This window comes from Gavialis gangeticus, unplaced genomic scaffold (genome assembly GCF_001723915.1).
Source record: "Gavialis gangeticus isolate Ggan-Ray unplaced genomic scaffold, GavGan_comp1, whole genome shotgun sequence".
NCBI classification, from domain to species: Eukaryota; Metazoa; Chordata; order Crocodylia; family Gavialidae; genus Gavialis; species Gavialis gangeticus.
This window is the reverse complement of record NW_017729022.1, coordinates 95,398,342-95,416,194: the sequence shown is the minus strand read 5'-3', so window position 1 is coordinate 95,416,194 and position 17,853 is coordinate 95,398,342. Positions and strand designations below refer to the sequence as shown.

General features: G+C 42.3%; 1 protein-coding gene across 12 annotated transcripts in view; it reads right to left on the bottom strand.

Moving 5' to 3' along the window:
* The window catches only part of SOX5 (SRY-box 5), a 671,039-nt gene that overhangs the window by 65,513 nt on the left and 587,673 nt on the right, over window positions 1-17,853 (bottom strand). For all 12 annotated transcript variants that reach the window (XM_019515645.1, XM_019515646.1, XM_019515641.1 and 9 more), the window contains one exon: window positions 9,720-9,866. In XM_019515645.1, coding sequence (XP_019371190.1) covers window positions 9,720-9,866 — 147 coding nt within the window. The remainder of the gene's footprint in view (window positions 1-9,719; window positions 9,867-17,853) is intronic.

Genomic DNA, 17,853 nt, shown 5'->3' with positions numbered 1-17,853 from the left:
ATTGGTGTATAGGCATTTAAGGCCTTGCAAGACTGTGTGCGCTCCCCCCCCGATTAGGAAGACTATCTGCCTAGCTATTTGAGTTTACTGCATTCAGGGGGAAAGCAAAGAGGAGGAAAATCCTGTCAAAAGATTCTGCCATCCACAGTTCATTCTATTACTCCACTGTAGTAAAAGGTGACCAGTAAAAGGGACAGGATGGCTATGTTACCCATTAAGGAAAAGACACAAATACTATCTAAGAAATATTGTCAGGAGCAAAGCTGGAGAGTAAGTGTCAGTCAAGATATCACTGCATACCATTGCATCCATGACATAACCCACCCCCCACCCCAAGATTAATTGTTACACAGCTGTGTTGTGGGCACATTTGGTGAACTGAGAAATGAAATAGGGGACATGAGCCCCGAACAATGCTCTTTTTAACATGACTTATGTTTAACCTGGTTTAACTCTAGTATAGCCTATTCTACTCTGCAAAAGATTAATCAAAAGCAATTTCTAAACCAGCATCATGTAAAGGGCTGTGCCAAACCCAGAAAATAAATAAAAGAAGATTGCACACCTTCTAAATGAACCTGCTATAAGTACACATCCAAGACTGAACAGTAATGGGGTATCTAGTATTTATATACAAACCTCTACTGTAAAAGATTCCTACTGGTTTGTGACATACTAGTCTTTTGTGTATTTTTAGGGTGCATACAAGCATTACATTAAATAGCCCTAACCAACCTTAAAGCAACTTAAATGCCTGTGTGTGGAAATATTCATAGGGCTTAGGTTCCCCTAAAAACAGCATGCCCAGTCTAAAGTTAGTTCTTAGCAGACAAGAATTAACTTTAGATCAGCATGGGGTTAATTCAACCTAAAATGTGTATACCTGACCTAATAAACACTTATATGTGTTCCCAGCACAGTCTCAAGCCTGGGAAAGCCCAGCCACTCTCCATAGCCTGTGCTGTTTTTACCCATACCACAACCCTAAACAGACTCTTTTTACTCTCCTCCCCCCTGCCCTCCCCCTGGCTAACTTCTCAGGATGCAGTGTTCTCTTCCAGGAACCCACCATGCCCCCCTGGACTCAATAGCCTTCCCCCTGCACCCCACCCCGATCTAACTTACTTGCTTCTGGTGCCTGTGCCTCTTCCTGGCAAGTGGCAAATGCTTGCATGCGGTGCTCCTAACTCAGGTTTAGGTGGCTTAAATTAGGCTGCCTAAACCTGAGTCAGGTTCCATGAGTGTTCATATACACCCTTATTGAACGATGGGGTTCTTTTAACTCAGTTTCAGTCTCTATCATTTAACACTGTGCAGCAATGCTGAAAACAGTATGGCCTTATCTATGCTATCAGTCAAACACTTGCAATGACATTTGAGGGTCCCTGGCAACAATGGGTCTCTCCTCCCAGTTAGCTCCTGATTCCGAAATGATTTGAGATAATTATATAATAAATTTCTGTGGTATAGAAATTGTTGATATTCCTGTTTATTTTAATGAGCACTGTACTCATGACGTGTACAAGTAACTTACTTACCTGTAGTATGTTCAATCATGAAAGTGAAAGGTCATCACAAAGCAGGAAAGGCATAGATGAGGTGGAAGAAATAATCTTGCTTTTCATCAGCTAACTACTGCACTAGTTGTGAACTGATGTGGCAAGTAAACTGATGTGACCATTTCAATAAATAATAAATAGAGCTTGAAAAATATTTCAAGATTGCAATTTTTTTCCCCATTCAGCATCAGGATGAAACCAAGACCTACAAAAGGCTTTGTAAAAAATGAGAGAAGAAAACACCTATAAGGTGCATCCAGATGAGAGTGCACATGCTGCAAACTGCATGCAGTACATGTGCAACCATGTGCCACGCTCCAAATCTGATACTGGAAACTCCCAGTATCAACCCTGCCCCCTTCCCCACCTAAAAAAACATGACAAAGAAAAACAGCATGACACACACTCCAGGAGCAAGTCAGAGCAACTGGAGGCTGGATCCTCCAAGAAGATGTTCTGGCTGCTGGTCAGAGCATTTCCCCTCCTCTAGGTCTTTCCTGGCTCCTCCAGTATGCCAGGAGCTGGGAGAAGTGGGGAACAGGCAGTATGCCTGAAGCGGGGTACACATGCCGGGGTATGTGCAGTGGCAAAAAGCAGCAGCACACATTTGTGCTGCTACTTTTTGTGCTGCTGCAAGCACATGCCCCTGCATATGGGGTCATGGCCATAACAGCCAAAAGTCTGAATCAAAGAAATCTTTCCTGTTGAAAGTGGTAAGTACACACCCATTCAGAGGTTCAATTTCAATTAATCAACATTTTCCAACAAAAACCTGGCCACAAACAGCCCTCTCAAGGTTCCCTATTTGGGTGTTTCCAGTCCTGGTTCAAGCCCTGTTGTAATTTATGCAACTTGGAGTAGGGCACTCAGCTTCTCAATCCACCTGTTCCTGCGCTTTCCTTAAGCAGGGTATTAGGATACAGTTCAGGTGGTGGCAACACCAGCTGTATCAGTGGATATTCTTCCGTCCAGGATTCTGTATGGAGAATCTCTGGCCAGTTCAAGCCCAGTTTATGCTTGTCCAAAGATTCCTGTCTAGGGGTGGATATAGGCAGGAATGGGGAGTGCAGTGCTGCTGACAGATGCCCATTCTGCCACAGCCACTACGGTCCCTGGCTGATCTAGGTGCAGAAGGAGCCAAAGAGCCATTGCAGCTGCAGGCTACAGCTGTGCAGAGTACCAAGCTCACCAGGGGACAGTAAGGGACAGCAGTGGCACCTGCTTTTTCCAGCACTTGCTCTCTGCTCCCCTTCCCCAACTCCAATGTTCCTTGTTTGCTGGAAGCTTGAAGAAGGGATCTGCACTGTGCCACCACTCTCCCCTGCTGATGTAGGTCTAGGGGGAGCCCCAGATCTGCTCCTGCCCCACACTTCATGGAATAGCTGTGTAGGGAGCCTGGCTTGGCTAGGGGCAGAAGTAAAAGAGCACAGGTTCCTCCTTCCAGCATCTGCTCCTAGCCAGCAGGGGACACCAGCAAGGGTGTGGACGGACATGAGGCAAGCAAGGACCAGATGCTTAAAGGAGGAACTTGAACTCTGACACCACTCATTTGAGCTTGACTCCTTGAGTAGCCACTCCACTCCACACAGGCACAAGCTGGAGCATGGCAGGAGCAGTTTCAGGCCCCCATACCCTCTCCCGGTCAGCCAGGGACAGAAGCAATGCTATTGCTGGGGAGCCAGGAAGCAGGTGCCCCACTTTATGCATCTGCTGCCTGCCCAGCTCCCTAGTACCATTTGGCAGCCCAGGGCTCAATCCATGCCTCACCTTCATCCCCCCAGGGTCTATGGGGAGATGCACTGCACCCCCTTTAGTTAATCCTGGATCTGCCTATGATCCTGCCTTAAGTATTTTGAAGTTGATTCTGCTACCAGACCCAGGCACTGTAGCAGATATTCAATCCACTTGTTGTTTGTTGATCGGAGATCAGATAATGAGAAAATAAAAGTACCATCCTCACTTAAGGATTCACACTGATATTTGTGTGGATATTGCAGTTGAAGAGAATCTGATTGTGTATATCCAGCTGCTTAGTGCTGTTTCTGGCTTGTCTAAAACACATTTCCTTTCCTTGTCACAACTCCCAGGTGCTACTGCTGAGCAAATAGTAACATCACTGCCAGAAGTATTTGAAAAGAACAAAAAAAATTGATTCGGACAATTTGTGTGCTGCTGCTATTGATGGAGACACAACTGTGACGAGGGTTAGGGCTAGGGTCATAACAAGGTTAAAAGAAATGTGCCCAGGAATGTTCTCTCTTGTCACATTTCACACTGAATTGCTCTTGTTTTTGCAGATGCTGCAGACAATGCACTATACCTTGTCAAATATCAAGAGACATTTAGCAGTATTTACAGGCTACACTGAGAATTCACCCAGGAACCAGTATACTTTAAAGATTCTCTCTCTCTCTCTCTTCTGTTTCTAGAAGGCAGATATAGCCTGCCCCAAAATCCACTAAGGTCAAAGGAAAATTATACCCATAACCAAGAACCCCATCCCCCACCCCTACGAAGAGGACATCTCTCCAGACACTCACATCACATACCTGTGAATAAAGCTGCAGGCAAATTAAGGGTTTACAGTGAACTGTTTAGTTTATGAGGCAAACTCTTCTGCTGAGTGCCTCCCCTTACCTGAACCTACTTGCACTCTTCCCCTAGTGGTAGGGCACAAAACAACCCTGCACACCCACCTGGGCAGCACTTACTGGATCAAGGTGGAAATGGGCTTAAAGCACAAATTCTAGAAACCCAGCATAATTTGGCAAATTTAAGAAATATCTGCCTTCCAAAGGGGCTGTGGAGGAGGCTGTGGTGATATGAATGGTGTGATTAGTATACTGGCTGTCACAAAAACTGCAAAAGAAGAAGCTGTGTTAAAATCCATTTCCGCAAGACACATGCGTTTTCTTTTGGATGGACTCCACCAGCTCTGTTTCTTAAATCAGTTTTTCTGGCAGAGAGATTCCATTTTGGAAAAAAAATGCACAATACCAGCTCACTTTTCTGCCCAAAAAGCTCAACACAAAGCATAGCAAAGCATTATATTGCATCTACTCTACAGTTTCCTAGAAGTCATGCCACAAGAAGCTGGAAAGTGAGTTTCAATACTCCAGGTCATATCTGTTGAAAGGCAAGTGAGACAGCAGAAGATGCCAGGTTAGTCTGCCCAGGCCAGCGTTCAAACATTGGTGAGGGCCTCTGATAAAAGGTTTGCCAAGATGGGGGTTGCCAAGGTCTTAGAGGGGTTTCAGTGATGTGTTCAAGTCTTCCTAGATTTAAAGGATGATCTTTGGCAAACTCCCCCTGCTGCTTCTCAGCATTTCTAGAGCCAGCAGTTGTTCCATCTGCTGCTGAGGCCGACTTTGAAGAATCCTTGCAAAAAGAAGTACAGTAACTTTAAAGTTCTACTGAAAGAAAAAACCCACTGCTTTTCAAAAGTGACCTTCATGTTTGCCAGTTTCTTGACACATGCTCAGGTAAGGCTGCCTTTTTGTCTATGTATCCCCACGCACATTTCCAGAGCTCTGCCAGTGTAAACTGTGGGCTGCAAGTGGAGATTCAGCAAACAAAATCTCCTGAAAGTCTGCATCAGGAGCTAACTGTTCACATACAGAGAATATATGCACAGTAACTCCCTCACCATAAAAGACCAGCATGATTCAAATCTGTGAACTAATTTGCCTTTGGAAAAAATTGGGCCGTGAAACCCAGGTAGGTATTCACCATTAATGCTGAAACAAGAAGAGAGCACAAAGCAAATTCAACAACGTACTGTAAAGGCTGAAGCAATCTAGCTTTGAAACAGCAAAGCAGAACCAAGGCAGGCACAAACTAGGGTACATAACACCACATGGTTTCAACACACAAGCTTCAGTTTCTGATGCTGCCATCCACAGACCAGTGTCTGCCAAACTAGGCCTTTATTCTGTTTTAAAAGGTTTATTCTAATTACTGTAGGAACTATAAAGGTTTCTTTATCATTTAGTATTATAAATAATTGTGCTTCCAGGCTAGAGTTCAAAGCTCAGTATAGCACTCGCACAACACCACAGGCAGGTCAGGTGACCTTTCTCCAATTCTCCTCTCTCTGGTGCTGAGGACAGACAAAGTGATATGTCTGTCATACGCCATTACCATTAGAACAGAATCTTGTTCTTTTATTACAACTGAACTCCGCCGGATTTCTCAGCAGGAATGCTAAGTGAAATCAATGTCTTGGATTTCCAGGCTGAGCTTGGAGGTCACAGCCACTCTATCATTTCTCAGCATTATCCTTTCCCGTTCTCTCTCTCTCTCCCTGAGCCTCCAACTGGCACACAGCAGATTGAAAACAGCATGCATCACAGGGCTCACACTGAACAATTTTACAGCCTTTTTGAGCCCCCCTCCTTTCCTTGTGGCCCACTCTTTTTTACAATTTGCAAATAAGTCCTGTTTGTGTCCTACAAGTTGTGAGCCAAAGGCACTGGAACACCTACAAATACAGAAAAGCAATACAAGAAAAGGAAAAACAGAGATGGTTTTGCTGACATTACCAGTCAGGTAAGTCTATAATTCTGCGAGTGCCACAAAATAAATATTGTATCTGATCAGCTCTCACCAGACATTCTGTTGGTGCCATATAGATCCAAAAACAGCACCGATTTTAAATGTAGTGAGATCTAACAAGCCATAAGACACTTACAGAATCCCCCTGTAAAATATACAAAAATCTCTTGTTAACCATACACTTTTTTCAAATGGCTGCATGTATTATTTACTGGGGGCCAAATAGCTTTGTGATTGATAGCTTTACAATACATAAAAAAGATGTCCAAGCTAAGGAAAACCATTGAGGAGTCAAAAACTCTGCACTGAGAGGAGAAATTAAATGTAGATTTAAAATTTGATTCATTAACATGATATGCTCTAGCTCCTGACTGTTCATTTTAGTCTTTCATCATATATCTCACTGAGTTGACAATGGTATTACTTATTTGTCTGGGTATTTTTAATCCATACTATTTTATTGTTAGGTTAAAAACTAAGACACTACTGTCAATTCAAGGAATCCATTTTGATATGATAAAGGACATGGACAGTATGCTAGAGGACAATGCGAAAAAGGAAGGACATACGTTTATCAACCTTTAGCTGTCACTTAAACGGGAGCGCGTTTTCCTTGCTTTCCTTAGCTAAATCCTGGTTTGTTGTTTTACAGTAAATAACTAAGGTAAAGAACAATGTCTCAATCCCAGCTGCAACCAATTTTCTTTTGGTCAGCTGGGGAATAAATTGAGTACATCTTATTTCAGGCAAGGAATTCAATGAGTTGATTTTGATAAGACAAACAGCTAAAAAAATTAGATACATTTGAAGTATAGTTAAGAATGGATGGACTTTTCAAAAGCTCTCAAATGTTTTAAAGAACCGAAGTCCCTTTTGAAAGTCAATGGGACTTGTGCTCCAAAGAATCATTTAGGTGCTTGGTAGTGGTGTGTGAAACAGGCCATATTCGATTTGGATTCAGATTCAGCCCGAAATCAGGACAGTGATTCGTTGATTTGGATCACTGTCCCCAATTCAATTCAGCCGAATCCGAATCTGAAGATTTGATGCTGATTCAGAGAATCAGTGATTCAACCAGACACAGCTTTACATGTTTTTTCTACATACCTTGAGGTACCAGTGTGACTCGTGAATGCTGTGATGCTGAGGCAGATGGAGCATCCCACAGGAGTGCGGCGGGAGTCCACTTCTGGGTCCATCAGGGAGTATGCTGGGGGACCCCTCCACACTCCTCCGGCTCACCAGTTGGCCGCAGGAGGACCCCAGGTGCCCCTCGCCAGACCCAGGAGGTATCAGTTGCCAAGCTGGGAGGGCACAGGTGGGGGACCCCACATGCTCCCCAGTGGACCTGGATATGCACTTCTGGGTCTCCTGCCAAGCATGCTGGGAACCCCTCCTGCACTCCTGTGGGATGCTCTATCTGCCCCAGCATTGCAACAATGCTGGGGCAGATAGAGCAGCTTGCTACCTTGACGTATGTAGAAAAAACATTTAAAGCTGTGTCTACATCTGAATCTCCGAAACGTTCCGAATCTCTCTGAATCAATTCAGAGGGTTCCAATTAAATTCAGAGAGATTAAAGGGTCTCCTGATTCAATTCGGATTTGGAGATTCAGCCACCGAATCGGGCCGAACCTCTGCTGAATCAAATCAGGTACTGAAACTTCGCACAGCCCTAGTGCGTTGGAAACTCTGACCTAGGGTATTATATTATAAAGCTATTAAGTATCCCTATTGCTATCTGTAAATTAGGGAAGGGCACAGAAAGTGGCCCTGATTTGCCCTCTCATTCATATTATGGAAGTAGTCTCACTGAGCTTCACTAAAGTAGTTCCACTGAACACAGAAATTGAGCTTAACTCATTAACATTTCCTTAAGGTTATTCATCAATGTTATGAGTAAGTACAGTTCAGTGTGGATCAAAATATAAAGAGACAATTTTTCTCTTGGTCTAATGGTCCACTGTACTGTATGGATAGCTGATTTAAATTGATAAACATTGCAGAAGCTGACTAACAGCAGAAAAAAAAGTTGCTTCTATAATTTACTTGGTTTTCTATTTCATTTAGTTTGCTTTGTCCAGGCAAAGAACACAGGGGGAGAATTATGTGGGGATTTTATGGCAAGAAAGGTAGTCTCTAACAAAATGCTTTCTATCTGATTTTGACTCTCAGCAACTGAATCCTAAGCTTCCATTGGCCAGCAATCTAATAAAGTCACACTATGCTGTGTGGGATACTGCCATTTATATATTTATCCCAACCATAGCTATTTTAACAAACATAGACAGTGTTGTAAAGATACAATTGAATCTGATAATACAACTCCAACATGAACATAAATCTCATTTGCCCACTACTGCCAAACTACTCTCCCTAGATCCCAGAGTTTGAAAGAAAGATATGGTGTGTAACACAACAGACATCAACTTACAGTCAATTTTTTTCATTAGCTATGTATCATAAGACTCCTTTTGATTTCAGTGGATGGATTCTATAGCAGAATTTAGCCCCAAAGACACTGCATTACTGCTATCTTTTGATGCAGTGTCACAAATATAGCTATTGTTTAAGTGGTAAGAGAGAAATGATGGTTGTGCGCAAGGGCTAAATGCCTAGGGTGTCAGTTTTTTGTATATTACCAAAGGATAAAAAAAGAATAGACTTGTGGTTAAAGCACTAAAATGGGATTTTGAAGGAACAACTACACAAGATTTTTTACTGCGGAGTTGTCTAATTAGCTCCACAGTAAAGCATCTGGGCATTTATAGATGAGTTGTGAGAGGCAGGGGAGCACTTTAATTAGCAAGCTGTGATAGTTAAAAGAGCCCAAGCATCACATGTATCAATGTCCCTTGTTCAACAAGCTTTAGTTCAAAGCATCCCACTGCCATTTTTCAGTGCAGGGATGCTGATACACATGATGCTGGAGGCTTCTGGAGTGCATTAATTTTTGTGCTCCAGCAGACTTGATTAACGAGTTTACTCCAACACGCTAGATTTACAGAGCATTGGAGCAGCCTCCCTGCATGTGTATAAGTGCCCTCTGTGTCTACACATGCAGCACTATTAGGCTGGAGTAAACTAATTAACTCTGCTGTAGGATAGTACTGACCAACACAATTACTATCCTATGGTAGAGTTATTTACTGTGCTGTAACACATGTGTAGATGATGAAGAGGGCTGGGTGGGGCACAAAGGTACTACAGTGCGGGGCTGGTTGCCAGTTAGCCCTGCTCTGGAGCATCCTCAAGCCCCAGCCAGCCTCTCCACACTCAGCTGGGGTGGAACAGCTCTGGGCTGGCAGGCTAACCCCCTGGGCCTCCTGCCAGATGGGATTTATTTAGGTATACTAAGTTTATGTGCAGATGCACCCTGAATGGAGTTCCTTGTTCAGTTCCTGACCTTGGGCATGTCATTTATTGCCAGCATGCCTGAATTCCCCTTCTGTCATATGGGGAAAAGAATCCATCCCTAATTCATATGGAGATAAATCTACAAGCTCTTGGGAGGTATGCAGCTATCATATTGGCAAGAACTGTGTAAATATCAAGACAGTTATAAATACCGTGTTACGGCACCGTCTCCTTTAAATGGCACAGTACCTTGCTTTTGGGTGGAGGGCTGTTTGTGCTCTTGTCTGTGTGGATGCTGGTAGGGGATACAGCAGCACCAAGGTTGCCTTGGGGTATGCCAGGTATCTTGCCTCCTGGAGACACTTGCATTGCAGCAAGTTGGGCAGCATACAACTGCTGTAAAAAAGAAAAAGGCAGGAGAGACACAGAAAATGAGACATCATCAATAAATAAATAAATACATCTTTAAAAAAATTCTCCTACTGCAGAGGCTGTATGTTTTTCTGATGGGTATTTTTTATTTAGCACACTGGCATATTTCAAGACAGGAACTGTCACCTCAACTTGTGAGATTCATCCTTCAGGGGAGGAAAGACAGATGTCATATATGAAATGACCCAGCTTCAGCATATCCAGGCATTCAGATAATCCACTTCATGGTCTGCCTGTGCCATGGGACAATCACTTTCCTTCCTGAAAGGATGGGGCCATAAGAACATCCCAGCAATATTATATTAACAACTCCCTCCCCACAAACTCATGGAATTAACGTAATATTTGCTATCATCACACTGTTCATTCTGCTTGTACATTATATCTGTTTATCATACTCGGTATTGCTCTCGTCTGTTTAGGCTGTAAATGGTTTGGGGCAGGGACTAACTGCTGCTTTATGCTTTTCCAATGCTTCTCATTCTTGGTTAGTCTTAGGCACAGCCGCAATAAAATGTAACAACAACAATATATAACATCACATCACAATAACAATCAGGGGCTCCAAGCAAGATTGAGATGTCTTTGTGCAGGGTGCAGCGCAAACACATGAAAACATTTTTTAAAAAATCCTAAAACGCGAGGGCTTTGAGCCAGAAAGGCACTAAGGCACACATTTAACTTTAAGCATGTGAGTACTGCTATCAAAGTCATATGTTTAAAATTAAGCACTGACTTAAGTGCCTTGGTGGAACGGAGCCAAGGACTGAGAGGAAATAGGTAAGCTGGCAGTGTGTTGTAAACCCACCAGGAAGTAGAGAATACAAACACTGTGGGCAAGAGAAGCAGCAGTTAATACAATGTGGCTGCTTTATGTATAGAGTGGGGAATGAAAATGAAGCCAAATGCAAGTCTGGATGGTGCAACAAACTGGTAATGAAATAACAGGGCCTTTTATCCCATGGTCACAGAGTCAGTTTCAACATCAGGCCAGATGTATACTTTATTATTGCTATAGTGCAGTAGGTGTATGGGGCATGTTACAGGAGAAATATGGCACATTCTGCCTCAAGTTGCTTCCACTGTAAATTAGGTATAACAAGAATGGGAGTGACAAATAAGGGGCAGGAAAAGTGGACGTGAGAAAACATGGTATACTAACAAGACTGGACTTCGAGATTCTGCCTACTTGTTGCTGGATGCAGGTGATAGGTCTTCTTTAAAAATGGTTATGTCAATAACAGAAGAAAAGGTCAGAAGGGAGATCACAATGGAACACTAAATAAATTATGTGATCTTGAGAGAGGGGAGTGAGGATTCATCAGGACCAAGCCTGAGGAGCATATTGGAAGCTGGGGAAAAGGTTTTACCTCTGAGTGCTTGCACAAATATTACTCAGACTACATATGCTCTAAAAAGAATATATGACAGTGTGGTCAAATGTCCAGATTTGCCTGCCATGAGTTTGGAATGATTATGTGGCTCGGGAATGCTGAAGACATGAGTAATTGATGTAGGTTATCCCAAACCTTGATACGTCACAACCAAACCCTCATACATTCCTCTATATGTTCTTTCGGTTGTGATATGTATACAATCCTGATCATTTAACAATATTAAATCTATTCTGTTTTTGCTCCTGTCACTTTAAATAATTCTGCACCAAGGATCTTCTCATTCTTTCTTTTCTCCCACCTTTCCTCCTCCTCTTTTGGTTTTGTTTCTTCTTTCTTTTTTTTTCTGCTTTCTTCATTTTGGCCTCTACTTGTTCCTCATTATTCTTACTCACCATTCATCATTTCCCTTCTTCTTGCACTTTCTCTACTTCCTTCTCAGTCATTCATTCTCTTCTCACTGTCTTACTTGCATACTTACTCATTCATTCTGCCTACTACCTTTATCCATACTCAGCCAACCAGCCTCAAATATAGTCACCCAGGGATAGTCATCCAAGGTCATCCAGTTAGAAGTTATAGTGATGGATACAAGAAACATCAGATCCAGACAGATGGCTCTTAAAGGAGAGTCACTCCTGCAGTCATAAAGGCAGAAACAAACAAGGGCATGAAAGCTGCTCCAGCAAGTTGAGTACGGAGGACTGAATGGTGGCACTTCCTCAAAGGACACTGCTCTGCAGCAGCTCAGCATAGGAACTCTCTTGCTCAGAGGGGTGGTTTAGTCATATACCTGGTGGAAGCAGACTAGTGACAGAACTGAGTTTCATGCTGATGGCCAGTCCCTACGGCAAATCCCAGTTTGGGCTTGTTCAAGCCCTGAGAACAGGGGTGTCTAACTATGGGCTGCATGAGTGACATGGGGCTGGTCCACAGACTGGACTGGGCCAATGAACTCCCTCCTCCTTTGCCTTCCTTGCCAGCATACCTGATCTGGCAGCCAATCCAGGCAGTCTGAGATCTCTACTGCATGTGGCACAGATCCTAGAGCAGCAGCCACACTGTAAGATCAGGTATGCTGGGGGGGAGGGAGAGGGAGAAGGGTATAGGGAAGAAATGGGGTCATGGGTCCCAATCTAGCCCTGTGCCACAGTCATGTGCCATGTTCTGTGTGGGGCTGATCAGACCCAGGGGCAGCACTGGGGGGCAGATGACAGAGCTCTGTGGGTCTGTTTGACACCCCCGCCTTAAAAGTAACATGACACAAGTGTGAAATGACTTCTGGAAGAAGTTAAGAAAGAAGCAAAATGGCCAAATGAGGGCTCTGAATGTTATTGCACCAAGGAATTTGTGCTGTTTTATAGCTGTTCAGTGGTCTATATGAAATTAGTTGGAAGCGATGGGTGCCTATACATGTGCTCGGGGGTGAGGAGGGGCCGCTCTAATTAAGACAGCCCACTGCCACATGTATTAAGCCCCCCATGTTTTAAAATAGCCATGGGAGTGCTTAACTAAAGCTCATTTGACAAGCTTTAGTTAAAGTGCCCCTGAAGCCATTTTAAAATGTGGAGAGGCTTAATGCATGCGGTGCAGTGATGCTGGAGTGTTCTAATTAGAACGGGAACCAGCACGTCTGTAGGCAGCCAATAGTTCCTAATTGAGGCTAAATGCTACTATGCAGAAGTCCAGCAGAAGGCCATATTTTAAGTGGTTAAGTGTAAATGAAGGGCTGCCTGGACCTTGTACCTGTTCTCTGTTCAGGGACAAGCTGCACAGTCAGAGAGATGGTCTCTTGAAAAAGGACTGAGGCACATTTGGCGACACAGAGCAGTTTGGAAGAGACATTGGAAGAAAACTTGCAGTGCCATCACCCATGTTGAATTCGTTTTTGTGTATACACAGAGGGCTGCAACCTCTCCGGCTGTCCAGGCTGACCCTTTTTTCCTCCACTGTTATTACATGTATTTAATAATTTAAAAATAAAAAATAAAAATGAGTAAACAAGGTCCTCTGGGAAGTCTTAGCTTTATCATGCACAAGGCATCTTTTCTACTAAAAAAGATATCTGACTTAACTATCACTTTAAGAGAAATTTAAGACGTATTATTGCAGGTTGCAAAGACCTAACTTGGCATATAAGTTAGGGTAGATGGCACCTGAGTAAGAGGTCTTATAGCAAATAACCATTCTAGTTCTTTCTGCCATTGGCTCTACTTCCATTCAGAAAATGGTTTAAAAAAAATGAGGATAGCTGTCTAGCTCTAACCTGTTAAATAATCAGAGAGAGGGTGGATTCTTAATTAGCCAGTATGGTTTCACCTACAGTCTTCCCCATTTTGAAAAATGGACTAAGACTTAGCTTGTTAATATTTGGGGGGAAAATCTGAACGTTGACATTATTTGAATCTGTCTTTTCAAATGTAATCATTTTAAGGCATAACTTCTGACTTATGTCCAACAATAGGGCATTGGTTGTTAATTGCAATGGCTAAATAACAAGAGTTTAGAGTGGATGGCTATATTAACTAAAGCAACTGAATGCAGACAAAGAACAGTTCTACCCTGAGGTCCACCAGAGTCTCAAAATTTGGAGAAACTGATACATCAGAAAGATGCCAGTAGTCTCCATGCTGAAGTATACTATTGCCATGAAAAAGCATATTCTGTGCATCTTCAAGTCTGTGAGACTGATGAAGCCAGCACCTCAAAAATAAAATGGATATAATTTGTTCTGTACCATTGCTGGAATGAACTATTCTTGAGTCTCCTTAAACAAATGCCAATAGGGAATCTCTCAGACCACCAAAAAAGTTGTACAATTTAACCAGACTGGAGTCTTAAATGTAACAACTTGGGGATTGTGTAACAGCCCCTGCAACCCTGTAAATCTCAAGGCAATTGAATGGTTTACCCTCACTAAGGTATTCAGTTGAAATCAATGGAGCTCTGTTGATTTAAACAAGTTTATTTTTGCTATCTATGACAAAATAAGAGTAGTAAGGCCATTTAATAAGGCAGACAGACAGATTGCCTAAGAAGTGGGCCTTTAAAAAGGCAATTAAGTCTTAACATCCATGGTTTATTTATAACAAAATAATCATATTTCAGATTATTTGCCTATAAGCAGTACTGTATGCTTATCTGCTCATTAACCTCTTATAAAAATCTGTGTAGAAGCAGAATCATCAGAACAAAACAACTGGTTATACTTTAAAATGAGAGAGAAGCATTGATATTTTAATACAGCAAGTATTAAAAGTAATCCATTAAGCAAAAATCCCCCTTTTCTAGTTTATCACCTGAACCATTTGTAATTCATATTAATATAGATCAGGTGAATTCAGCTAAACTCTCCCAATGGACTAGCTCTCATTGCACTTGGCTTGATGATTACATCATACATCAATACCAAAGCTTTAAGGTTAGACTGGCTTTGAAAATGCCACCCTTAGACATTGTTATTATATGTTAGCAATACTTATTACTGCTTTGAGGGTACACTAAAAACAGTTCTTGTTCTATTGATAAAGAAAATGAGAATTGGATTTAATAGAACATTCTAAAAGATTTAAATCAAGTCTTAGTAATTATATAGATGCAGAGACACATACATGCATACATATAATCTCTATAATAACATCCTTGTATTAAAATAGTTTTTATCTGTGAACTGTTGAGATTAAGATCTGCTCTTATTTAGAGGTGGCAAGCAGCTCTGGAAATCAAATCAGTTTTGAGGGTAAATTTGTCTCTGGTATAAACCATGACTTCAATGGCATTACCACAGAGATTAATTTAAATGTTTAAATGTTTGTGTTAAAATGTTTGAAACTGCAGACTGACCTAACCCTTCAATATCTGTGACATTCTGAGAACAATCATTAAAAATACATACATGAATGGGCCCTGGTCTGACTTCATAGATATATTTTTGCATAAAGACATGGTATAAAATGTGATTTTCTCCTTAGACTACATTAATTTAATCTTCTCTACTATAAATTTCAGAGGAACATTTCACATATGCCAAGGGAAGTATTTTCTTGTGGAAGACTGAAGTTTGAGTAAATTCACTGCTCATTTTCAAAAAGCAGGTCAAGATATTGGAAGAGAGGAGGAAGAATTCAATCAACCAACCAAATTACATGACTTCTCCTATTTAACATTTTAAAAAGTTGGTGTGGGACAAAGAACAGATTTACCCTTATCAGCAACATGAGGCAAATCTCCATAGATACTCAATAGGTCAGCAAGTTCTTTAATATATGAAAGATATTAGATACCCATTTCTTACCTTTCAACCTTTTTTGGTTAAACATTGTTAAACCAAAATGTTAAAGGTCTAACAAATTTTTAAAAGTTGTAAAGATGTTAACAGTTAAGTGCATGGTAACAATTTGCTTCCACAAAAATGAGATTTTGAATAAACAAAGATGCATTAACACAAATCAAAGGGTTTTTACTATTATTATTTAATACCTAGCTCACAGAGTCTATTGTAAGGTTAAGGTCATCCAACTTGAATGCCCCAAATTGGCTAGTTTTCACTTTAGGAAAACTTCAGCAGAATGACAATGTAGCACAGGATCTTCAGGTATTAGAAAGTGCTTACGGCTTTACCTTGGTTATGCCTTTATCCCATCCATTCCTGAAGATTAGTGTACAGTGCTGGCAGAAGACAATGCAGAAGAGTTTTTCAAGGCATCAGAAATGACCCGGCGGTTATTCAAGGGACTTCTCTAATGTGGTTCTGCTCTTTCCTATCAGGGAGATCCCAAAGGATGGTGATGGGAAAGCACTCCTCAGCCTCTTAAGACCTTTCCTGTGGGGTCCCCTAGGGCTCTGTCTTGTTGCTCCTCCAGTTCAACGTGTATATGAAGCTACTGGGTGAGAGTGTGCAGGTATGTGGAGATACCATCAAGTATGATTACACCCTCTTTCTCACCTAACCCAGATGCTGCATTCATCTGACCCAGACCCTGCCCTCTCAGTCCTTTCCCAGCGCCTGGCTGCAGTTGGGAATAGGATGAGGCTGAACCAACTGAAACTGACTCCAGACAAGACAGAGTTGATAACGGTTGGCAGTCTACATGACCTGTAAGGGAGACTGGCACATCTATCATTGATGGGGTTCAGCCTCCCCTTGTTAATCATATCTTCAGCCTTGGGGTCACCCTGGATACTCTGCTGCATCTGGATCTTAAAATGGCAGCAGTGGCCAAGAGTGCAATTTCATCAATTCCATCTGGTAACAAGGCTGTGAACCTTTAAGGTTTGGATTTGGCCACCATCACCCATGCTTTCATAACCTTGAGGCTAGATTACTATAATGTGCCCTACACAGAACTGCCCCTGGAGACCATGAAAAAGCTGCAGCTAGTACAGAATACAGCAGCCCACCTTCTCATGGGGGTGGGTTCCCAGGAACACATAACAACAGTGGCCATCATAAAGGACAGTCTGGTCAAGGTGCTGGTTTTGATATATCAGGTCTTAAATAGTCTGGGCCCTGTGTATCTAAGGGATTGATGGCTCCCTTATATCTTTACTGTGATCCCTTAGGTCAGACAAGAGCAACCTCCTGCAAGTACCATCCTTCATTGGTGAAAATGCATGGGAGCTCATTTTTAGTAGTCACTCCTCAGGACTTGAACTCTCTCATCCCAAACCTGGATATCTTTTAGAAGCACTGTAAAACCTTCTTATTTGAGGGAGCATTTAGCAAACAAAGCTAGGCTGATATATTGTTTAGGGGGTCTCAGTTTTCTATTGCTATTCTAGTTCCCTTTCAAGTTGTTTTGTTCTCTTGCCATTGTCTTCTTTTATAAACTATTCTGTTTTCTTACTGCAAGCTGCCCCAAGCCTTGGGAAGGTTGGCATAAAAATCAAATAAATAATAATAATAATAAGTGATAGCATTGCTAACATGATCCTGAGTAAACCATTTTAAGATAGTTTAATACTTATTGGCCATGATTTTGAACTCAGGCAGCTGTGCTGGCCAGGGGTGGGGCAGTGCTGTCTGGTAGGCATGTGGGTAGCCACAGGGCTGCCCCAAGCAGAGGCAGGCAGGCCCACAGAGCAGCCACAAGCCAGATTGGAGGGGGCGGACTGCACCGGCACCTGCACCACCCAGGTGAGCTCAGCTGCATGTGCTCCTAAGCAGTGGCTGTCCAACCTTGTCTTCAATGCCTCCAGTAATGGAGAGACCACAATTTCCCTGGGCAGTCTAATTCACTGCTTCACTATTCTAACAGTGAAGAAGTTTTTCTGGATATCCAGTCTAAACTTACTCTGCTGAAACTTCAAGGCATTGGTCCATGTCCTCTCTGCAGCAAGAAAGGAAAGGTCCTCTCCTCTTCTTTATGGGAGCCCTTCAAGTAATGGACTGTTATTATGCCCCCTCTTCAGCAGCTTTTCTGCAAGCTGAACATGCCTAGTTCCTTCAGTCTGTCTTCATATGACTTGCCTTCCAAGCAATTTATCATCATCTTTGTCACCCACCTCTGGACCCTTTTTAACTTCTCCATGTCCTTTTTTTTTTTTTTTTTTTTTTT